The sequence below is a fragment of the Ursus maritimus genome, unplaced genomic scaffold (assembly GCF_017311325.1).
Source record: "Ursus maritimus isolate PB19 unplaced genomic scaffold, ASM1731132v1 scaffold_4, whole genome shotgun sequence".
Classification (NCBI taxonomy): Eukaryota; Metazoa; Chordata; class Mammalia; order Carnivora; family Ursidae; genus Ursus; species Ursus maritimus.
Window position 1 is genome coordinate 67962541 of NW_024426552.1, and position 24036 is coordinate 67986576.

The 24036-nt window shown below is 39.4% G+C and overlaps 3 protein-coding genes across 7 annotated transcripts in view; 1 reads left to right on the top strand and 2 right to left on the bottom strand.

Moving 5' to 3' along the window:
- The window catches only part of LMLN (leishmanolysin like peptidase), a 74670-nt gene extending 63123 nt beyond the window's left edge, over positions 1 to 11547 (bottom strand). Inside the window, exon 1 of the mRNA XM_040621358.1 lies at positions 11323 to 11547. Coding sequence (XP_040477292.1) covers positions 11323 to 11541 — 219 coding nt within the window. The 5' untranslated portion in view covers positions 11542 to 11547. The remainder of the gene's footprint in view (positions 1 to 11322) is intronic.
- A 2841-nt stretch (positions 11548 to 14388) lies between these two features.
- LOC103678951 (60S ribosomal protein L35a) lies at positions 14389 to 18760 on the bottom strand. Of its 3 annotated transcripts, none has more exons than XM_008708413.2 (5): positions 18645 to 18760; positions 17887 to 17931; positions 17528 to 17680; positions 16433 to 16577; positions 14389 to 15371 (listed from the first exon to the last, which is right to left on the bottom strand). In XM_008708413.2, exons 2-5 carry the CDS (start codon positions 17895 to 17897, stop codon positions 15348 to 15350), a joined length of 333 nt encoding a protein of 110 aa, XP_008706635.1. In that variant the 5' UTR covers positions 17898 to 17931; positions 18645 to 18760; the 3' UTR covers positions 14389 to 15347. The 3 variants fall into 3 exon arrangements, with proteins under 3 accessions (XP_008706635.1, XP_008706636.1, XP_008706637.1); XM_008708414.2 differs by having other exon boundaries at positions 18681 to 18737; XM_008708415.2 differs by having other exon boundaries at positions 18636 to 18654.
- Positions 18761 to 19096: 336 nt separating this feature from the next.
- Positions 19097 to 24036, top strand: part of IQCG (IQ motif containing G) — a 45687-nt gene continuing 40747 nt past the window's right edge. For all 3 annotated transcript variants that reach the window (XM_008708407.2, XM_008708409.2, XM_008708410.2), the window contains exons 1-2: positions 19097 to 19158; positions 23732 to 23800. In XM_008708407.2, coding sequence (XP_008706629.1) covers positions 23793 to 23800 — 8 coding nt within the window. In that variant the 5' untranslated portion in view covers positions 19097 to 19158; positions 23732 to 23792. The remainder of the gene's footprint in view (positions 19159 to 23731; positions 23801 to 24036) is intronic.

The following is a 24036-nucleotide window of genomic DNA, read 5'->3' on the forward strand; positions in this document are numbered from 1 at the left end:
AAAACAAATGAATAAACAAACAAAAAGCAGGATCAGACATATAAATACAGGAAACTGATTGCTGCCAGAAGGAAAGGGGGTGAAGGGATGGGCAAAATGGGTGAAGAGGAGTGGGAGATATAGGCTTCCAGTTATGGAATCTATAAGCCACAAGAATAAAGGTACAGCATAGGAAATATAGTCAATGATATTGTAATAGTGTTGTATGGTGACAGATGGTAGGTACACTTGTGGTCAGCTTAGCATAAGGTATAAACTTGTTGAATCATTATGTTGCACACCCGAAACTAATCTAACACTGTATGTCAACTATACTTAAATTAAAAGGGGGCGCCTGGCTGGTTCAGTTGGTACAGCATACGACTCTTAATCTCACAGCTGTTGAGTTCAAGCCCCACATTGAGTGCAGAGATAACTTAAACAAAAATCTTGAAAGAAAAAAAAAAAAAAGCAAATGACTTGGATTCAAATAAAACTATAGTATTTTAAAGTTCCTACATTTAATATGAATATTAACTTTAAGTATATGTCATAAAAACAAGATACATATTGTAATCACTAGTGCAAATACTCAAAAATATATTGCATTTTATTGTAGTTTAACTACACCTCAATTTACAGAGTAAAGCAAAAAGACATAGCTAAAAAGTCAACAAAAGAACAAAAATATAATATTAAAGGAGAACAGAAGAAACAAACAAAAAAGTGAAACAGAAAATAAATAGCTAAATTGCATACCCATATCCAAATATGTCAACAATCTCATTAAATGTAAAAAGACTAAACATTCCCATTAAAAAGCAGAGATTGTCAGACTAAGTAAAAGGACAAGATCCAACTATTTGCTATTTACAAGAAACCTATTTTAACTATAAAGACCTAAAGGGGTTGAAAGTATAAGAATGGAAAAATATATATTATGTAAACAATGATAAAAAGAAAGCCAGAGTGGCTATACTAGTATTAGACAAAGTATATTTCAAAACAAGGAATATTACCAGGGATAAAAAGAGGGACAATACATAGTGCTAAATGGGTCAATCAACAAGAAAACATAACAATCTAAAATGTGTAAACATCTAACAGCACAGTTTCAAAATACATGAAGCAAAAACTGAAAACTGAAAAAATAGACAAATCCACAATTATAACTGGAGGCTTCAACACTCTCATCTCAAGTAATCAGTGCAGACCAGTAGACAAAATCAGTAAGGATATAGGAGACCTATGTGGCACTACAACTAATTTAACCAAATTGACATTTATAGAACACTTGCCCCAACAATAGCAGAATGTACATTCTTCTCAAGTGTACATGCAACATTCACTTAGATCAAATTTTTGGCTATAAAACAAATCTTAAGAAATATAAAAAAAAACCTGAATCATACAAATGATGTTCTCTATCCATAACAAAATTAAATTAGAATGCAATTACAGAAAGAAAACTGTGAAATCCCCTGATATTTGAAAATCAAACAACAAATAATCTCTAGGTTGAAGAGGAAGTAAAAGAGATTGCTAAATACTTTTATAAAGATCTTATTTTTAAATAATCTCTACACACAAGGTGGGAACTCACAACCCCAAGATCAAGAGCCCCAATGCTCTACCAACTGAGCCAGCCAGGTGTCCCTAGAAAACACTTTTAGTTGAATGAAAATAAAATTACAGCACATTGATATTTGTAGGATACAGCTAAAGCAGTGTTTAGATGAAAATTTATAGCTTTACATACCTACCTTAGGAAAAAAAAACCCTCAAATTAATTATCTAAGCTTCTATTTTAAGAAACTAGAAAAAGGGGGCACCTGGGTGGCTCAGTCAGTTAAGCATCCGCCTTCGACTCAGGTTATGATCCCAGGGTCCTGGGATGGAGCCTTGTGTTGGGATCCCTGCTCAGCGGAGAGCCTGCTTTTCCCTCTCTCTATGCCACTCCCCCTGCTCGTGCTCTCTTTTTTTCTCAAATAAATAAATCTTAAAAAAAAAAAAGAAAGAAACTAGAAAAAGAGCAAATTAAATTCAAAGAAGAAAGATAATAAAGAGCAAAAATCAATTAAATGGAAAACAAAAATAACAGAGAAATCAATAAAACTAAGAGCTGATTCTTTGAGAAGACTAATATAACTGATTAACCTCTAAGCAGACTGACAAGAGAAAGAGAACAGCAATTACCAATGTCAAGAATGAAACAGGAGACATTACTACACACTTTATAACTGTGATACTGTGACTTATAATAGGAAATATTGTAAGTATTTGGTTTTTGTCCCATTACTGGCACAGAGTTCTTAAACTCTTGGAATTTCCTAAGTGAAGAGAGTGATAAAGGTGTCTTTTGTTATGTTAATGAGGTGACTTTGGGAAAGCACCCAAGGATGGGTACTGATTGCCAGTGGAGCCAACCATGTGATTAGAGGGTTGAAACTTTCAGTCTCCACCCACTCCATCTCTGATGAAGAGAGAGGGGCTGCAGATTGGGTACAAGCCCTAATGGCTGATGATTTAATCAATTATGTCTATGTAATGAAACCTCTATAAAACCCAAAAGGATGGGGTTGGAGTTTCCTGTTGGTAAACACTGTTAATGTTAAAAATAAAACTGCTGTGGCGCCTGGGTGGCGCCGTCCTTAAGCGTCTGCCTTCAGCTCAGGGCATGATCCCGGTATTCTGGGATCAAGCCCCGCATGGGGCTTCTCTGCTGGGAGCCTGCTTCTTCCTCTCCCACTCCCCCTGCTTGTGTTCCCTCTCTCGCTGGCTGTCTCTCTCTCTGTCAAATAAATAAATAAAATCTTTAAAAAAATTTTTTTTTCAAAAATAAAACTGCTGGTTATTTTTCCAGCAAAAATGGATTTGGGAATAGCAGAGAATTGCAATCCAGAACAAGCACGCTACAACAAAACCATAGGAAAGTCTGAAGCACAAAGGAGAGGAATAATACTCTTTTATAGAGAAAAAAAGGGAACTGGGAGGGCTGTTATAAGAAAAATGTCTATTGGAATAAACTGGGAGTTTGAAGTATAATGGTTTTTCACTGGCCAAGTTGTGACAGTCTCTCATTGGCTGGGCTATTGTCAGGCAAGGAGCAAAAACATTCTTCCTCCTGCTGGCTCAGTAAAGTAGTAATGTGCATCACTTCCTGTTAGGTCTGCAATTCACAGTGAGTGTCAGGGCATGAGAGCTCCCTCTTTCTGGCTTCCCAGCTCCATCCTAAATGAGGTTTCACCTTTTATTAATTTTCACACAATATGAAAGAGATTCCTGGAGAATGGAATGCTCTGATGGGGGAAACTCCTTGCCCTTTCTCTATACCTTGCCGTATGCATCTCTTCCACCTAGTTGTTCCTGAGTTATACTTTTTTATAATAAACCAGTTAATCTAGCAGGAAATTTTTTCTCTGAGTTCTGTGAGCTGCTCTAGCAAATTAATCCAACCCAAGGAAGGGGTTGTTGGAAACTCCAATCTGTAGTCATTTGGTCAGAAGCTCAGGTGACAGTCTGGACTTATAACTGGATCTGATACGGTGGGGTAGGGGCGAGTCTTGTAGAACTGTGGAATCTGATGCTATCACTGGGTACACAGCGTCAGAACTGAGTTTCAGTTTGTGTAGGAGAGTTACTTGGCGGTGTGTGGAAAACCCCCCCCACACTGAAATTGGTACCAGAACCCTTCACAGACATTTAAAAGATCAAAAGAAAATATTAAGAAAAACTTATGTCCATAAATTTGACAACTTCAATGAAACAAAATTCTCTGAAAGACATAACTTAATCAAAACACAATCAAGAAGAAATAACCTGAATAGTCCATTATCTATTAAAGAAAATAAGTTCAGAGTTTATAACTCTCCAATAAAGAAAATTCAGGTAGAGATGGCTTCATTCATGAATACTACTAAACATTTAAGGAAGAAACAGTAGTGACTGTATGCAAGCTCTTCCTTAAAATGGAAGGAGAAGGAATATTTCCAAGCTCATTCTATGAGGCCAACATTACCCTAACACCAAGCCCAACAGTTATTGAAGAAAAAAAAAAAAAAAACAACCTACAGACCAATATCCTTCATGAATATACATGCAAAATTATCAACGATATTAGCAAGTCAAATGCAGCAAAATGTGAAAAGGGTAATACATCATACCCAAGTGGACTTTTAATCTCAGAAATGCAATACTAGTTTATCATTAAAAAAATCAACAGATGTAATTCATGATATCAGAGTAGTAAAGAAGAATAACTACATAAATATATTACTTGATGTAGAAAAGACATTTAATAAAATTCAGAGGTGTCTCAGTTGGTTAAGCATCTGCTTTCAGCTCAGGTCATGATCCCAGGGTCCTGGGATCAAACCCTGACCAGCTCCCTGCTTAGCAGGAAGTCTGCTTCTCACTCTCCCTCTTATCCTCGTCCCTGCTTGTGCTGTTGCTCACTCTCTCCCTCTCTGAAACGAATAAAAGATCTTAAAAAAAAAATTCAACATCCATCCTGGATAAAAACTAGGAATAGAAAGTAATTTTCTCCACATGGTGAAGCACATCTACAAAAAAATCTACCAATATTCTTTTTTTTTAAGGGCTCTTTAAAAAAAAGATTTTAATATTTAAGATTTAATAATATCTACAACTAAGATTCCTTTTTTAAAAAGATTTTATTTATTTGAGAGAGAAAAGCGACAGACAGAGCAGGAGCAGAGGGGGAGGGGCAGAGGGAGAGGGAAAAGCCAACTCTCTGCTGAGCAGGGAGCCTGAAGGGGAGGCGGGATGGTGTCAATTCCAGGACCTGGGATCATGACCTGAGCTGGGATCCTGACCTGAGCTGAAGGCAGACACTTAACTGACAGAGCCACTCAGGTGCTCCTATAACTAATAGAAGACTGAATGCTTTCCTAAGATCAGGAACAATGCAAGAAAGTCTACCCTCACCATTCTTATTCAACGTCATATAGGAGGTCATAGTCAGTACGATAAAGCAATACTAACGTTAAATATTTGTAATAAGCCAAAGATACATATTGTAATCCCTAAAGCAAACACACACACACACACACACACACACACAGATAGGTTAAAAGTAAAAGAATGAAAGAGATATATCACATAAGCTCTATGTGATATATCTAACACACTCTAAAAAAGCTGAAGTGGCTATATGAATATCAGACAAAATAGACTTTAAGACAGGGAGTATTACCAGAAAAAAAGAGTAATATTTTATAATGATAAAGGGTTAATACATCAGGAATTATAAATATGAATGTATCTAATAACAACAGATTCAAAGTCTACAAAGCAAAAAGTGATAGAAGTAAAGGGAGAAAGAAGAAATTTACAATCTTAAGAGATCTTTAAGACCTTAACAATTAGACAAAAATTTGTAAGAATATAGAAAATGTTTAATATACCATCAATCACTTTACCTTACTGACATGTACGAAAAGCTACAGTCAATAACTAGAGAATATATATCCATTGCAAGTACACATGAAAAGTTAAACAGGATATAGCATATGTTGAGGTATAAATAAAACAATCTCAAATTTCAAAGGACTAAATTCTTACAGAAGACACTCTAAATTAGAAATCAACAATAAGATCTAGAAAATGACCTAATATTTAGAAACTGTATTCAAACATTTTTAATAACCCATAGATTAAAGAAAAAATTACCAGGGAAAATAAAAACACTTTGAACTGAACAGTAATTAAAATACAATGTGTCAAAATCTGCAGAGTGCAGCTAAAGTCATACTTAGAGAGAAATCTGTATCTTTGAACGTTTATATTGGAAAGGAAAAAAGGCTTAAAGTAATGATCTGCTTCCACCTAACAATATGAGCAAAGTAAATCCACAGTAAGTAGAAAAGAGAAATAATAAAGAACAGGAAACGGTGAAATAAAAAATAATCATTAGGGGTGCCTGGGTGGCTCAGTTGTTAAGCGTCTGCCTTCGGCTCAGGGCATGATCCCAGAGTCCTGGGATTGAGCCCCACATCAGGCTCCTCCGCTGGGAGCCTGCTTCTTCCTCTCCCACTCCCCCTGCCTGTGTTCCCTCTCTCGCTGGCTCTCTGTCAAATAAATAAATAAAATCTTTTAAAAAAAATCATTAAATTACCAAAGCTAACACTTGGTTATTTAAAATGATTAATAAAATTAATAACTCCTAGCAAGACTGGACTAGGATGAAACTATAAACACAAACTACTATATTAGAAATGAAAGAGTAGATATCACTATAGACTGTACAGACATCAATAGGATAAATTATTATGGACATCTTTATGCCAAAAAATTTAACAATTCAGATGAAATAAAATCCTCAAAAAACACAAGCTACAAAGACTGGCACAGAATCAAATAGAAAGTATGAACAGACTTGTATCAGAGAAATTGGATTTATCTAAGCTTTTCTACATAGTGGTTGCTTGGGGCCAGAGGTAAAAACAGGGATTGACTAGATAGACAGATAGACAGACAGATAGACAAATAAACAGATAGAGATAGAGATGGATGATGGATGGATGGATGGATGGATGGATGGATAGATAGATAGACAGACAGACAGACAGACAGATAGATAGATAGATAGGGTAGATCGACAGATAGATTTTTAGTAATCTCTATATCCAACATGGGGCTCAAACTCATGACCCTGAGATCAAGAGTTGCATGATCTGTTGACTGAGCCAGCCAGATGCCCCAGGGATTGACTATAAATGATCATAATGGATCTTTTTAAGCTGATGGAAATATTCTAAAACTGGATTGTGCTGATAGCTGCACAATTCTGTAAACTTATTAAAAATCATTGAATTGGACATTTAAGTGGGTGAATTTTATGTTATATAAATTATAGCTCAGTAAGAGTATCTTTTTTTTTTTTAAGATTTTATTTATTTGTCAAAGAGAGAGAGAGAGAGCACAAGCAGGGGGAGTAGCAGGCAGAGGGAGAAGCAGACTCCTCACCGAGCAAGGAGCCTGATGTGGGACCAATCCCAGAACCCTGGGATCATGACCCAAGCTGAAGGCAGACGCCTAACCACTGAGCCACCCAGGCATCCCTCAGTAAGAGTACCTTAAAAACTTTCTACAAAGAAAATGGCAGGTCCACCCAGACGGTCTCAATTATGAATTATACTAAACATTTAAGGAAGAAATTATTTCAATTTTATACAAACTCTTTTAGAAAATACAAGAAGATGGAACACTTCCCAACTCATTATGTGAGGCCAGTATAATTCTGGTATCGAAAATGAACAAAGGGATGTCTCTCAAATAGACAAAATCTTTAAAAAGAATGAACAAAAACTTCACTTAAAAAAAAAATTATAAACCAACATTTCTCATAAACATAGATGCAAAAATCTTTAACAATCTATTAACAAACTGAATTCAGAGGTATATTAAAAGGATAATACATCCTTAAGTTAAGACTAAATAGGGTCTATCACAAAAAGCAATTGCTATTTACATTATTTACTACTGGAAAATTCAATGTAGTCAATGTATTCTATCATATAACAAAATATTTTACGTAATTCCATCTGTGTAAAACTAAGCTCTAGAAGAGACAAAATTAATTTTCTTTTTTTTTTAAGATTTTATTTATGTATTTGTCAGAGAGAGAGAGAGCACAAGCAGGGAGAGTGGCAGGCAGAGGGAGAAGCAGGCTCCCTGCTGAGCAAGGACCACCATGCAGAACTCAATCCCAGGACCCTGGGATCATGCCCTGAGCTGAAGGCAGTTGCTTAACTGATTGAGCCACCCAGGGGTCCTGAGACAAAACTAATCTCATGTGGAAAAAAAAAAGAAAAAAAGAGAAAAAAAGAGAGAACAATTGTTGCCTGGGGTATCTGGATGGGGGAGACCAACTGGCACAAGATGGGGTGGGGATCTTTCTGGAGACATGGAAATGTTCTATATCATATGGTTACAAGTTTCATGTGAAGGACATGATTGCATTTATTGCATTTCAATATATGTAAATTTTACCAGAAAACTTTTAGGAGCACCTGGCTGGCTCAGTTGGTAGAGCATGCCACTCTTTTTTTTTTTTTTTTAAAGATTTTATTTATTTATTTGACAGAGATAGAGACAGCCAGCGAGAGAGGGAACACAAGCAGGGGGAGTGGGAGAGGAAGAGCAGGCTCCCAGCAGAGGAGCCTGATGTGGGGCTCGATCCCATAACGCCGGAATCACGCCCTGAGCCGAAGGCAGGCGCTTAACCGCTGTGCCACCCAGGCGCCCCGAGCGTGCCACTCTTGATCTTGGGGTTTGAGCCCCATGCTGGGCACAGAGATTATTTTTTTTTAAAAAAGTTTAAAATAATATTTCTTTTTTTTTTTTTAAGGGCAGGGAGGGGCAGAGAGAGAGGGAGAATCCCAAGGAGGCTCCACTCCCAGCACGGAGCTCCACGTGGAGCTTGATCTCACAACCCTGACACCATGACCTGAGCAGAAATCAGGAGTCAGATGCTTAACCGACTGAGCCTCCCAGGTGCCCCAACAACAAACTTTTAAAAGTAACAACAAGTGAGAGGATGGGGGATGGGTGGAAGTATATGAAACAAGAATGTGAGAATATGGTAAGAGTTAAAGCTGGGTGATGGGTCCATGGGAGTTCATTACACTATTTCGGTTTTTTTGGCTTTAATTTACATAATTAAAAAATGAAACTTAGAGGTTTTAGTTGAAAACAAGTTAAATGCGTCAAAAAAATTTTTTTTGAGTTGGTTCTATACCCAACATGGGGCTTGAACTCAGAGATCAAGAATCTCACACTTTACCAACTGAGCCAGCATGAGTATAATGAATAATTCTTGCCTATACTTTATGTCTAGGTTAAAGCTAAGACAATGGTTAGGAGAACTTGTTATTACATAGTCTATGAAGAACTAGGAAAATTTCTTAATGATGAGAAGTCTCAAAAAGAACTTAATAGCTTGCTTTTAATATCTGAAGCACTATCACAATTGAGTTTGTTTAGCCAAGAGGCATAAATAGGAATAGCGGGTGGAAATTTCAGGAAGAGTTTTCAGCTCTATAAAAAGAAGACCTTTATACTGGTGATCTCCAAAAAGCCGAGGGGCTGCCTCTGGAGATAATCTCCCTATTCACGGAGATGTTCAAATATAAATTGGGAGTTTTGAACACTGGACAACAATCACTAGAAGAAACAGCTATTTAGGTTCCCTCTAGTGGAGAGATTTTACAGTTCTTTGAACAGCTTTCTCTTACTGTAATCTAAATTCAAAGAAAGAAGCACAGGGTTATACATGCATGGTTTTTTGTTTTTGTTTTATGTTTTTTTAAAGAATTCATTGGGGGTGGGAAAGTTGGGGATATATTATTTAAGGGTACAACCTTGCAACTCATAAATAAATAATAGTGACTACAGTCGACAATACTGTATTATAAACTTAAAAGTTGCTAAGAGACTAAAACATAAATAAAATTCAGCCAAAATGCAGTGTCATGATAAAAGCTGGACTATAGCTACAAGCCCCAAACTTAGTATTTTGGCACATATGGTTATGAACAATATGCATAGAACTTTTTGGAAGTTACCACAAAAATGAGTGGTCTTAGATTTCTGGGCTGAACTGAAAATTTCTAGATCAGTATTTCTTGATAAAGTAATAAGACAAATTATAGAATCAATCATAACATGCCGCCCTGCCCCAGGTACTCCATCTCTTTTCCTCAAAGAACAGTGATTATTGTGGGCTCTCTAAGCACTGTGGAGGAATCAAAGACATAAACCTCATTCGAAGGAACCTTAAAATTTAACTACAAAAGCAAAACTACAAAGAAGTGCCTGAGAAATAAACCTTCTCCACACAGCAGTACTTGGATAAAAGATGCTATGAAATGGAAAAAGCATTTTGCTGGAGTGGTTTCAGCTGACTGTCTTGAACTCAGGGAACTTTAACTAGGATTAAAAGAATGTAGAGAGAGGGGTGCTGGGTGCCTTAGTCGGTTAAGGGTCTCCCTTCAGCTCGGGTCATGATCCCAGGGTCCTGGGACCAAGCCCTACATCAGGCTCCCTGCTCATCAGGGAGCCGCTTCTCCCTCTCCTGCTCCTCCTGCTTGTGCTCTCTCTCTGTCAAATAAATAAATAAAAATCTTTTAAAAAAAGAAAAAAAAGGATGTAGAGAAAGAAAAAGAGTGTGAATGAGGCAGGCACTTGTGGGGTAAGAGAACAGGGTAAAGCAAGCAATGTGGTGAAGTAACTTGAAAATAAGCCTGAATTTTGTCTACAGAGAACCCCCAATATCCTTCCAACGCCTTTAGTTCTCCTATCAACGTCTTCCAAAACCTTTAGGTAAGTAGTTCCCAAAGTGTGGTTTTTGGACAAGTATCATCATCAACCATCTGGCAACTTGAATTGCAAACTTGGGGTACCATCCCAGACCTAATGAGCCAGAAAGTGGGGGAGTAGGTCAGCAAACTGTGTTTTAACAAATCCTTTAGGTGATTCTGATGCACTCTCAAGTTGAAAACCACCACTCTACAACTACCTAACTACAAGTCTCAGCACAGGAAAGCCATCGTGTTCTGAGTGCCTAACTCAGCCACTTTGCTGGGTGAAGAAAGAGTTAACACTGTTAGAGTAGGCAGTTAGTTAGGTTCTAACAAGATGCTGCCAGGCCAGCAAAGAGGAAATCATGGCCAACTAATGAGGAAGGGACCTGTCCTGGAAGCCCTCCAAAAGAAAACCACAAGGGACTGCCATCTTGACCGCTTAAGTGACCTAAGCTCATTATACAGTTGTTATATCATAAGCATTGCGGTTTTGAAGGAGCTCCACCTCCGAAATCTCCACGAGAGTTCCTTATGGGGCAAATAAGGCAAGAAAAGGGGTATAACCTATATTCCTGGAAGAGACCACCTTGCTTCTAAGAGATCCTCACTTCAAGTAATGAATATCCCACCCCTTTGTTTCTGGGGTCAATAACAGAAATCCAAACCCAGTGGGCTCAAAACTACCTTGAGCGCACCCGCTCTCACATCTCTAGAGTGTACTTTGACTTTAAGAAACTTTCCTGCTTGTACTGCTTATCTACTGTGTTGTCTGTCCTTGAACTCTTTCTCCTGGCTGACCAAGAGCCTCCAGCGACATCTTTTGCAGGGGTAGGTCAAGGCCTCAGGACCCAAGGTCCACCTGGCAACAACAGCAGGTCCAGCCCCCCAAGAGTTCAGTTTCTGGCCCAATTTCGCTTTCTTCTCCAACACACCTCGTTCCAACAACTACCCTCTACATCTTCGCCTCCCGTGTTACTTTACCCTCACAGAGCCCGCTCCCGCCCCTCCGTCGCCCTACCTCAGTCTCAGAGGGGACGTGGTGCCGGCAGGGAGGGGAACTGTCCAAGGAGACAGGAATTGATGCGGAGCTTGCCCAGAGGCCGGCCAACAGGAGTAAAACGCCTCGGACCCATAAAGACCTGCTCCAGAGCCACTGGCTAGGGGCAGGGCCTGAACCGTAGGAACCTGCAACTCCATCCCACTCGGTCGCCATCTTTGGGCCGAGCGTCGTTACCATGGAGTACGTGACGTCTCCACCCTGGCGCCAGCCCCGCCCCTGGCCGCCGGCGAAAAGACAATTTTTGATTGGCTAGCATCACCCACCAGTTCGCCGCGGATGAGAACTGCATCACGGTCGTCGCGTCTCAATGCGGGAAGCCTGCCAATAAATGCCGTTTAGCGGACCACGTGAGTTGGGCTGTAGAAGACCAGTGGGAATAGTAAGGAGATGTTGATATGAGGCCGTTGCTCTTTAATTCAGTTACTCACCCTAAAGATAGACATCCACACTGGGTGGCTGGTGGCTTAAACAAACAAACTGATGCAGAACCTTTAATGGCTTAGCCCTCTGTATAAAAGATGAATGGAATATAATTTTCATTTTTACTTTTTATCCTCAGTCACCAATTTTAGGACCATCTCTTAACTAGTCATTTCTTATAAAATCAGTATGTTCGTTCCTATTCAACCCCATCCCTTAACTTCTATAAAACAAAACAAAGCAAGAATTAGGGGCGCCTGGCTGTCCCAGTCAGTACAGCATGTGGCTCTTGATCCCTGGGTAGTGAGTTCAAGCCCCACATTGGGTGTGGAGCCTACTTAAAAAAACAAAACAAAAAACACAAAAACTGCAAAAAAACCACAAAAATTGTAACTGCATTTAACCCAGGAAGAGACCAAGTGGATCCTTATGCAAACTCTACCTTCAATCTACACCATGAGTAACTATAAAAAATTGTAAATTGGGATATTTCCCCCAAAGCCCATTAAACAAAACTGGTAACTGGAAGCACTGAACTGGAACAGCCATTTAACCAGAACTGAATACTGTAAATTACTATACTAGGAACTGGGGATAGGAAAGAAACAATAGCCCCCAAGATTGTACAATTCATTGGTAAAGATCATGTACTCAAATTCAAGGGTGGGGCATTCTACCAGTAAAAGCTCATTACATAATGAGTCTATCATCCCACAACTAGTGGAAATTGGGACTCCAAACCAAATTTATCACTTTCAGGACATGTGCTTTTTCCACTACAAGACTATAAAGACTTTAAACTGAATTGTGAACGGAGAATAGCACCAGTCAACATCAAGTTGCTAGTTTTTAAGTTGTATCATGCTGGGGAGAGGCTGTTTCAGTGATCCAGCCAACAAACTGCTAGCTATTCATGCTTTCTCTGAAACACAGGATTCCTCCAATGGTAGCTTTGGCTTGAGGACTATCTTTGTACTCACCAAATCTCATTATGGGAACAGAAATGCATAAAGCACCCTCTCATAATTACAAGTGCTGTATTATTAAATCAGTCGAAGAGCACAAATTTGTATGCAAGGTTGTACTGCCACTACATCAGGTCTTCCTAAGGATTCTCAGACTTCTTTGCTCAAATGTCTACCACTTCTTGTTTATCCACCTCCATTACTCTACCATCATCCTACTCAGAATACCATATTCACTTAACTCCTACAAAGGTGACAGGGTTTATGAGGTTTCCTCCTCTGTAAACCTAATCCAGACATAAATATCCAGCTACCTTCATGGACATGTTCACAACTGAGTATCCTATAGCTTCCTCAAACTCAACATTCCCCCACCCCCAGAATGATCTCCTGGTTCTCCAACTTTATAAATGCACTATTAACCACTGCACAACCAAAGCTAGGAATGTTACCTTTAAGGACTCAATTGGTCTCTGAATTCTCTTATTCCTTAGTACAGCACAAAAAACCTGGCATTATCTGGCCATTTCTTAGTTTTCTATTTATTTTCCATTTATTGCCCACAATTAGGTTTCAGTTACGCTACACAACCCAGTTGAAGAGTAACTCAAATGCCTTCTGCTTTCACACAAAGCCTAAAGGTCAGTTTTTATGAAATACCTCCCCAAGCATTTCTTCCTCTATTCCTAACCACTCCAAAAGTACTGCTACATCTTTGGGGCACCTGGGTGGCCGTCGGTTAAGCAGCTCACTTGATTTTGCTTCAGGTCAAGGTCTCAGGGTCGTGAGATGGGGCCCCACATCCAGCTACAAGCTCTGTGGGGAGTCTGCTTGAGATTCTTTCCCTCTGCCCCTCCCTACTCACACACTCTCAAATTCAAAAAAAGTACTGATACATCTACTTAAACGACAGAGTAGGTACTTTTAGGTCATGTTTTCAACAACTAAATCCCACTGGAGTAGGTCTGAGATTGGTACTTCTTGCAGCTGACCCGATTTTTCAATGTCAATTTCCTTAGGGTTTTAATAACCAAACTGTGGCCATGAAATACACTTAGATCTTGTGAAGAAAACATGATTAACACTGGACCAAAGCTGCATCTGACCCATCCACCTCTTGTTGCCTTGAAGCCATTCTTCCCAAATAAGCCCAAATGAGACTGGCAGTACAAACACAAGGCCATTTCTGTGAAACATGGTATTTTTCCTTCCAACAGCAACTTTGGCTTGAAGACCACCATTGGGCTAATCACACCATTCTTAGAACTGCCATATGCTACTCCAAGTATAATTAAAAACTGCAAAAGGGGCTCAGTTTGACCAATTCCCAAGTTTCTTGTTGGTATTTTCAATGGCGTGTCAAGATTTGGTGAACAAAAGGACTAGCTGGCTGCTACTGCAACAATCAAGTATCCACAGCCGCCGTACTGCAAACTGATGCGTTGGTTCAAACTTTTTTTAATTAATTTATTTGACAGAGATAGAGACAGCCAGCGAGAGAGGGAACACAAGCAGGGGGAGTGGGAGAGGAAGAAGCAGTCTCCTAGTGGAGAAGCCTGATGTGGGGCTCGATCCCAGCACGCCGGGATCACGCCCTGAGCCGAAGGCAGACGCTTAATGACTGCGCCACCCAGGAGCCTCTGGTACAAACTTTATTTCAACAATTCAGAGACTTGAAATACCCTGCAGCCCTGCTTTAGTTTCATCTTATACTAAAATATCTCAATCCTAGACTTTATAAATTGAAACATGGAACAAAGCTACACTGTCTAGGCAACATCCCCCTACCCCCTACTCACTAAAAGTACTTTTTCTTGAGGCATGTATTATTTTGGTATTTTCAACTTACACATTATTAAAAGTCAAGTGTTATATACTGGCATGCTTTGTCCAGTCACACATCCCAAGGATATCTTATCCTTGCCTATCTAAACAAGCTGCCAAATACCATCAATATAATCCTCATTTTAACTTCTTCCAACTATCACTTTTAAGTCACAAGTTTCCCAACCAACCTATAACAAGTGCATACACTGCAAGGTAATTAAGGAGGCCGTCAAGATAATTTTAAGTTTCTTTCACTGACACTCAATCTAATGAGGAAGACAGTTACATATGTAACCACAGCACCAAAGTTGAAATAAACATACTGAGTTATAGATCCATTTTGATGTGGAAACAGGGAAAGTGTTATGGTATTATCTGTCCTGGCTAATATTTCTGGGTTCTGTCCTTCCTGGAATATGTAGTCTCCATTTGTACAAAAGCTTTTCAGAGAACATGTGCTCCCTCACTTTAAAACTTTCAACATACTCCTTCCCACTGCCTCCAATCAAAGTTTATTTCCCTCCCCCATCACGTAAGGCTTTGTGTTAAGATACTCTATCCTCCCTATCCTCATTAAAACCCTCCTATTGTCTATATCTCTGTAATTGCCATTACATATAGCTCCCTGGCTTCCTTGTACTCTGAAAATGCTGGATAATCGCCACCATTTAAATACAGCAACTTGAACTTAGGAAAAAGAAAATGGTAAGCCATTTAACAAAAATACAAGAGAACAAATCTACACCTTTATTTATTTACTTTTCATTAAATTTAAATCCTTGAGGGGTACAGCATCTAGGAAGAAAAAAGAAAACATGGTGTAATTAGATGCATGTTATATACAAATTTGTAAATGTCAGCTGAGTACAACAATATGGATAAATTTCCTCCCACTGTCCCATTACTCATCTCTAAAAGGGATCCAATGACTACTTGCACCCTAGCAGGGAGAAAACTAAGTTCTTTTTTTTTTTTTTTTTTAAGATTTTATTTATTTATTCGACAGAGATAGAGACAGCCAGCGACAGAGGGAACACAGGCAGGGGGAGTGGGAGAGGAAGAAGCAGGCTCATAGCGGAGGAGCCTGATGTGGGGCTCGATCCCACAACGCCGGGATCATGCCCTGAGCCGAAGGCAGACACTCAACCGCTGTGCCACCCAGGCGCCCCAAGAGAAAACTAAGTTCTTAAAGCATCTAGATGAACACACTTCAAGAACCAGTACAGGGAGCACAGAAAATCCATTTAATTTTGCTTCTTCCAAGAACAGAGTAAAACCCTTCTGAAGAAAAATCTCAATGGCTCAGGTTTCAAAAGTACCCTGTGATCCCAAGAATATAGCCCTATCTACTAAAAATGAATACTAACTAAAGGAAAACAGGAGCTATTTTAGAAAAAAACCACAGTATCTGGACCCAAAAGACTTGAGCTTAAGTCCTGGGACCTGGAAACATGAGCATCAGTTTTCTTAAACACCCATTCCAACAAGACTGTCACAATGAAGAGATGGGAATATCATGAATTATACCAGAAAAGGTGAATTTTTTCTTTTCTAACAATCACTTCTGTGTCCAGTAAATCTTTGCCAGAAAATCCTTCATTTAAATACTATCCCCCCTCACCCCAAGCTTTAGCAAAATCTGAAATCCAGATACAATCCATTTGAACACTTTGCCTTCACTTTCCTTCTAATGCCAGGAATCTGATATTCCATAATACATCTACACAGCAGCAGATGATTTTGAAGCAGAACTTATGGGTGACATTTTAAAATCACAATCGTCTTTATAGAGGTCAGAGCCCAAACCCGAGCTTAGTTTGACCCCAGAGTGTCATACTGCTCATAATGGTACTTACCACGCGGATTCTGTGGCCAATGGCTTTAGCAGGAAGGTTGCTTCGGAATTTGGCACGAACCATGCCACTGTTTCCATGAGCACGAGTTACTTTTCCCCAGATTACTCTGGTTTTGTTTGGTTTGCCACCAGGAGTCACTGTGTTGCTGGTTTTAAAAGGGGATAGAAGAGATATAAGAACCTGGGCAAGGAGTGTAGTGTGATACAAATTCAAGGTGACTTCTGTATCAGTGGCCACCAACTCACAACTGTAGTTAACCACGAAGTCACCTGAGAAAATAAAAAGTCTGGGGGGGCATCACTCATTCAGCAAATATTTGAGTACCTACGGTATGCCAGACACTTCTATAAATGTATTTTTTATAACTTTCTAAAATACAAAACTGCAGTTTATAAAACAAATCCCTTTCAGATGACCAAATAGTAAATAAAATATATTAAATGTCAGGTGATAAAAGCTGCAATATTTAAAAAAAATACAGAAAGGCAGAAGGTATCATAGAGTGAATCCTAGTTGGGCTAAGAGCAGAAACAGGGAGCCCTGAATGAATAGGGTGTTAAAGCCTCCTTAATGACCTTTGGTTTTACCAAAGATGGGGGAAAGTTGGTATCTGAGCAACGGACAGGTGATCTGAGTTATAATTTTAAAGGATCATCCTTGTTGCAGGAGGAATGGGGAGCAAAGATGAAGGCCATGTCTCCAGAGATTTTAAATGGTTTAATAAGTTTAAGAATCAATAATCTAGACACATTTTTATGCATGTATACAACACAATTTCAAGAAAGCAACAAAATGAATTAAAGCGCATGAAAAACTGCTCTTTAACATCTTAAGAGGAGCATAATATAAGGAATTGGTTCCTTCCTTGAAACAATTAACAGCTGTAATATTTCTAAGTGCAGGATACCTAAATCCAACACTACCTAGACAAGTAGCATCCTTCTATAACCTCCCACAAAGTTCCTTAAAGATCCAAAGTAGAAAACACAACAGTACCAATTACTTTACCAACATCTTTTGATTATTCTTCCCTGAATAGGAAAATGAGACAAATCTCAACTAAAAATTTAAAAGGCATTAATACTATAAACTTACTTTTTTGCTTTGTACACATAAGCACATCTCTTGCCTAGATAGAATTCAGTTTCATCTCGAGCATAAACACCTTCGATTTTAAGAAGAGCTGTGTGCTCCCTCTGGTTCCGGAGACCCCGCTTATAGCCAGCAAAAATGGCCTTGGACCACAGCCTAAGACAAGATACATAGTAACCATAAATTGTTAAAAGATCTCGTTTCACTTCTCTGGTAAGACCTGACCTGTAATAAACTCTACTCAAAAGTTACCTATACCAAACATCTAATTTCCCCCCCCACCAGTTTTAAGCTCACGTTTCTGTTCATGCTTGATAGACAAAAAACTACAAATACAAAGCAATTCTATTTAAAACCCGTACCTTCCAGACATTATTTGGCGTTACAGAGTCCTGTTCCCAGCAAGCCTTAAAACAAACAAAAACAAGCAGTTTAAAACCTTGGAACGCACGTTTCCCACCCGGTCCTTTTCGTTTCCTAAACCTGTCAGGCACATTCCTTTTTGCTCTGCATTTCAGGGAAGTTAGGAGTACGGGGAAACGTAATTATACCATGACATCTACATGAAGCACAGTAGGGCAAGACTTCCAATCTCAGAGAAAGCCTGGTAACTGAGCCAACTCCAAAATGAAAACCACAACGAAAGTGTCAAGACTCCACAGTAAAAGAAGCAGCTCCTGGAAACTCCGAAAGGAAGCCCTGAGAAAATTCATACCACGATCAGTAGGAACAAAATGAAGAGCGAGGAATCAGAGAAGCCCACAGAAAGTAAGACTGAAGCATTGAATGGGAAAGCAAATGCTCAGGAAACGGAGATTGTAGACATAGCCAGGTCTGGAGTGGGAGCATAGAAAAAAAGAACTCATCTTAAAGGAGCCACTGCCTCAAAGAGGGAACTATATACCGGCAAAATGCATCTATTACTCCGCTAAGGCCCAGGAAGCAACACCGATGACGGGAGCGCCCGTTCTCCGGGCGTGCGGGAACCAGCACAATCAGTCCTACATCTCCTCAATCCTGTCCTCCCTGTTGCTGGAATCCATAAAAATCACAGGCTGGCACAGCCTCCGAGCTGCACCAGTGCCCTGCCGAGGCATATGGTTGAGCTCACCGCACTTACTTGCACCCAAAGTTCAGCAACAAGAATTTCCCTCACCTCCACAGGCTCCAAGATGGCGGAAAGAGAAAGGCGAAGCCCCGCCGCGTGGCCTTGTGGGATAAACAGCTCTCAGCCCCGCCCCCAGTTTAGGCATCTTCCACAACCGCCGGGGGGAGGGGGGAAAAAAAAAAAAGCCTCAGCTGTTGTCTTTGACCGAAATAAACCACATCCAAGGCACTCTTACAGTTCTTTCTCTAAGTCCTTTCATCTTTGTGAGCTGTAAAGTGTATTATTTTGAAACAGAGGAAGGCAAGATGGTAGCCAGCTAGAGGAGGAGAAGAAAAGGTCCCCCAAAGCTGAGCGTTGTCAGAGAAACCCAGAGCTTGGTTTCTGAAGGTGCAGGGTATCTCCCTGCCTCGGGTGTCCCAGATTTGATTCGCCAACATGAGGGTATCTTTCCCTCCTGCTACAGAGGAGTAGGGGGAACGGAGACTCTCGGATCCTGGCGTGGAAGAGAAAGGCCAGGAGCACGAAGGCAGGAGGAGCTCTTCCTTGTCTTACGTTTTTCCCCCTTACTCCTTTCCTCCTACTCCTTTCTCTCTTTTAAGAAATGACCTAAGGTCTTACCTGCATCCTTTGTTTTGAATCCAGAGTGAGTAGGAGTGCCCTGAAAAGGCCTTATTGCCTTTTAAAGATAACTTATTCCGCTGCCAGACAAACTCGCGGGGCGCTCAGCTCCGTGCCTACACGAAATGGGTCTTCAGTAAATACTTGCAGATGAGAATGAAGTAGTGGATAACAGAGATTTACGTTGCTTAATTATTGCACATTTATTTGGGTTTCTCTCCGGGTTCATTCATTTATTCAGCAGTTTATTTAATAACTACTATGTACCAAGCTTTGTTCTTGGCTGGGAGGACACTGCAGTAAAGGAAACCACAGAAGTCTCTGCCCACATAGAGCTTACATCCTAGTAGGGGGAGCAAGACAATAAACAAGTAAAAGGGCAACCCTTTGGGGTCCCCTCTCTCTTTGGGAGCTTGGTGCTATCGCTCAATAAACTTTGCTGCCCACCAAAAAAAAAGCAAGTAAAATATGTGGCACGTTAGAAGGTAACATGAGAAAAATTTTCTCTACGGAGAAAAAAAATTAAGCAGGGAGGCCACTATAAAGAAGTTTTTCACTCTGAGATGAGAAACCATTTGAGGGTTCTGTATGGAGGAGTGATTAAATCTGACTTCAATTTTAGCAGGGTCACTCTTTTAGACTGAAGGGAAGCAAGAACACCAGGGAGATCAATTAGGAGGCTCTTGTAATGAACCTGATAGATGATGGCATGTAGAAAGGGGTGTGAAGTACTGGAATTCTGAATATATTTTAAATGTAACCCTGACAGGATTTGCTGATGGATAAGGAATGGGAGAGAGGAGTAAAGGGTGACTCCAAGTTTTATGAAATAGATATCTATAAATTGTATTTAATCCTCTTTTAAATACATCAGGATAGAATGTTTATACTTTATAACCCACTACTTCTATCCAGTTTTCTCTGTCCCAGAAATACCCTAAAAATCCCACCATTAAATGTACTGGAAATCCAAGTGTAAGTAGTCCTGGGAGGAATAACACATTAAATGTGAGTTTCCTTTCTTTGTTCTTTCATTCGCTCTACAAATACTTTTTTTTTTTAAGATATTATTTATTTATTTGACAGAGAGAGAGACAGCCAGCAAGAGAGGAAACACAAACAGGGGGAGTGGGAGAGGAAGAAGCAGGCTCCCAGAGGAGCAGGATCCCAGGACTCTGGGATCACTCCCTGAGCCGAAGGCAGACGCTTAACGACTGAGCCACCCAGGTGTCCCCTCTGCAAATACTTCTTGAGCACAGTGTCACTATCATGTTCCTGCTTTCATGACAGTTACCAGTTTAGTGGGGGAAAATGGGAATGTTACACATTGTGAAGAGAGCTCTGCAGTGAGTGCAGAGTGCAATGAGTATTTGAACAGTGGAGTCCTGATCCAGCCTGAAGAGTCAGGGAAAGTGTCATTTGCAGAAGTGTCATTTAGGGCATTTTTCAAACTGCAGGTGACGACCCAATAGTAGATTGTGATTATAGGCAAAATATGATAGAATCAAAAGTATCAGATTATCACACATATTAAGGATAAGTTGTTATATGAAACTTGTTTCAGTTATTTGCATATATGTATATTTATATTATGTATGTGTGTGCACACTATATATAAAAATCTATGTATATAGTTCATTACATCAGTCAGTGTTACCCTGGATGGAAACAGTGAAGAGTTCAGAATTTCATGAAGGGTCTGCTTATAAAAGTGTAGGCAGGAGTGAAACTATAAGGGATGACATAGGCTCCAGGGACATGGGACAGAAATAGTTACCCAAGCCCCCAAGGAACAGCAGAGTAGAGAGGATTGCCTGACAGGTGCCATGGCCTTTGATAGAGAAACATATCCAACCAGTGGTGATATGGCAGGGAGGGAGCTGAGAGAATAAACACTCGATCTCACTCTCCCACACTTACGGAATCTCCTGTTGATGCGCTCCCTAGGGGTCAGTCTCTCAGGGCGTAAGGAATGGTGGAGATTGGATTTAGAGCAAAAGACAGATACCTAGCTAAATGCCACTGATTTAGGCTGGTACCTGGTGGATCAGTGGGACTTTACAAGGTAAAGAGTGAGGGGAAGACTGGTTCAAATAGAAGGAATAGCATGTGCAAAGACCCTGAGTTGGAAGGGGGCATGATTCCGTAGAAGAACTGAAAGAAGTCCATTGAGTCTGGAGCCATGAGAGCAAGAAAAGGGCAGTGCCAAGTGGATATCTGAAGAGGAGCAGAGCAGGCCAGATCATGCAGGCCTTATGGGCCAAGTTTAGAATTTTAGCTTTTGGCCTAAGGCAATGGGAAACCATGGAAGGGTTCTAAGGAAAGACATGATTAGATTTTCAGTTTTAAAAATTTGATTTTCAATTTTTCATTTAAAAAATAAAACAGGATAAAATCAGAGAGGGAGACAAACCATAAGAGACTCTTAACCATAGGAAACAAACTGAGGGTTGCTGGAGGGGAGGGGAGTGGAGGGATGGGGTAACTGGGTGAGGACATTAAGGAGGGATGTGATGTAATGAGCACTGGGTATTACATAAGACTGATGAATCACTGAGCCCTACCTCAGAAACCAATAATACATTACATGTTAATTAATTGAATTTAAATTTTAAAAAAGGAAAATACAACTTGGGCTGGATTGAAGAGAAATGAAAACCATTAGAAGTGTAATTTCAGTTTAAACATGCAAAATATTTAAACATAGACTAAAATGAAACATTTGGAAATTTGATTACATATTTTTCCCTTTAAAGTAATAGTTGTTGTTTTTAATACTGACTTTTAGAAGAGGATAGCAAGGTAATTGCATATTTGGGGAATGACAGTTTTTCTAAGAATCATGAGAAGCCTAAGGGCCCATTACAAAGTTAGAGCTGGAATACTCTAGATTAAATAATGAGCTATCTCTTTTAGGTATTGGTACACCAGCCATTTCCTTAAAAAACAAACAAACAACAACAAAATTTTATTCTTCCATCTTCTGGACCATAAGAAACTTGCTTTCTGTGAAATGCTATTTGCTGGGCCTTCCTGTTCATTGTCATAGGTAACTCTTGCTCCTTCTTTAGAACTTACCTCCGGATGCTTTACATCCTCACTTGTATTTCCATTTGCAAAATAAAAAATAATATATAATCATTCTTTAAAAAGAAAAAAGATCATTTCCAGTTTGGGGACTATTAGAGTTGTTCAAGCAAGAAACAGCTGTCAGGTCCAGCATGGTATTGGGGGACATGGAAATAGAAGATAAAATCCGCAGGACTTTGTGATGGTTTGGATTGGGAAATGCTTGTGTCAAGATGAAGGAGGAATGGGGGCGCCTGGGCGGTGCAATCAATTGAGCCTCTGCCTTTTGGCTCAGGTCATGATCCCAGCCCCACATTGGGCTCCCTGCTCAGCAGGGAGTCTGCTTTTCCCTCTCCCTCTGCCCCTCCCCTTGCTCCTTCTGTCTCTCTCAAATAAAGAAATAAAGTCTTAAGAAAAAAAAATTTAAAAACATGAAGGAGGCATGACTCCCAGATTTCTAGCATTGAGGAATGAGAAGCCAGAACAGCACAAACACACTGGCTACTGCATCAGCATAGCCCTATCCTACCTGCATGAAGCACATTTATATATGCCCCAAGCCCAAAAAAAGGAAAAATAGAGAAACAACAACAACACATCAAAAGAACAAAATCTTCTTTACACCATGATACTTCCTCTTAAGACTGCCCTTGTACCAGAAAGTTTGGCTAGTTTGGAGTATCTTTTTTTAAATTTACATAAAGATTCTGTTTTATATGTTTTCATTTTTATGTATGAGACTTCTATTGTATGAGATATATTTGTATCCCCCTTCTTAGGATCACTTTGTTGTGGACAAAATCATACTGGAAACTTATCATTTATTACTGATTTAGCATAGAGCAAAATTCTCCATGGGGTGTTCTCCTTGTGAAGCTTGTTTAAGCAGAAAGGATTTTGGCTTATGGAGGGGTAACATCTTGATAGTAGTAGTGAACTGATTTTCAGGAGAAATACAGCTTTTCTAAATACAATCTCCAGTGTTCTTCTAAGTCCAGGTGCAATAAATTTTGTTAACTGGCAGATCAGTGAGGTGGAATGATCAAATTAAATAATTTAGGAATCAGAATAACAGAAAAGTAATTCTATTATATAGATATTGCCAGTTAAAAATCAGAATATAATAAAAATACAAAAACCATGTTGTATGTTAATTTGCCATAAGAAGAGACTCAAAGATTGCATTTATCAATAATTGCTTTTGTCAATAATTAAGCTGACTACTTAATAGTCCTGCATCACATGATGTCAGGGGTTCTTCCATCTCTGGGTCTGTTCTAATAAGCAAAAAGAAGGGATAAGCTGCCACTCTTGTAATTCTTTAATTTTCTGTTATTAAAAGGGTATAGAAGTAATTTAATTGTCATTCAACACTCCCTTAAACTAATCTCAATGTTTTCTTCCCACTTTAGGTGACTGCATTTTTTGTGAGATTGTAAATGTACCACGGAAGTTACAATTAATTTAAAAAGAATGGAAGAGTATGTTCAAAATTCCAATTGATTTTGTATACATATTTATTTACTTATCTGTTTATGCCTTATGTTAAATTTATTTATTTATCTATTGCTGTGAACAAATTACCCCAAAGCTTGGTAACTTAAAATATCAACTTTTATTATTTTATATTGGTTCTGTGGGTCAGGAATTTGGGAACAGCTTTGCTGGATGGTTCTGGCCCAGGGTCCGTCATAAGATTGAAGTTGGCCAGGGCTGC

Excerpts from the sequence above, each read along its gene's own strand:
- LOC103678951 (XM_008708413.2), bottom strand. Across the intron at positions 16,578-17,527 it reads TATGTGTACAAAGCAAAAAA|CAACACAGTGACTCCTGGTG; the intron begins GTAAGTTTATAG and ends TTTTAAAACCAG. Across the intron at positions 15,372-16,432 it reads TTGGCCACAGAATCCGCGTG|ATGCTGTACCCCTCAAGGAT; the intron begins GTAAGTACCATT and ends TTTTCTTCCTAG.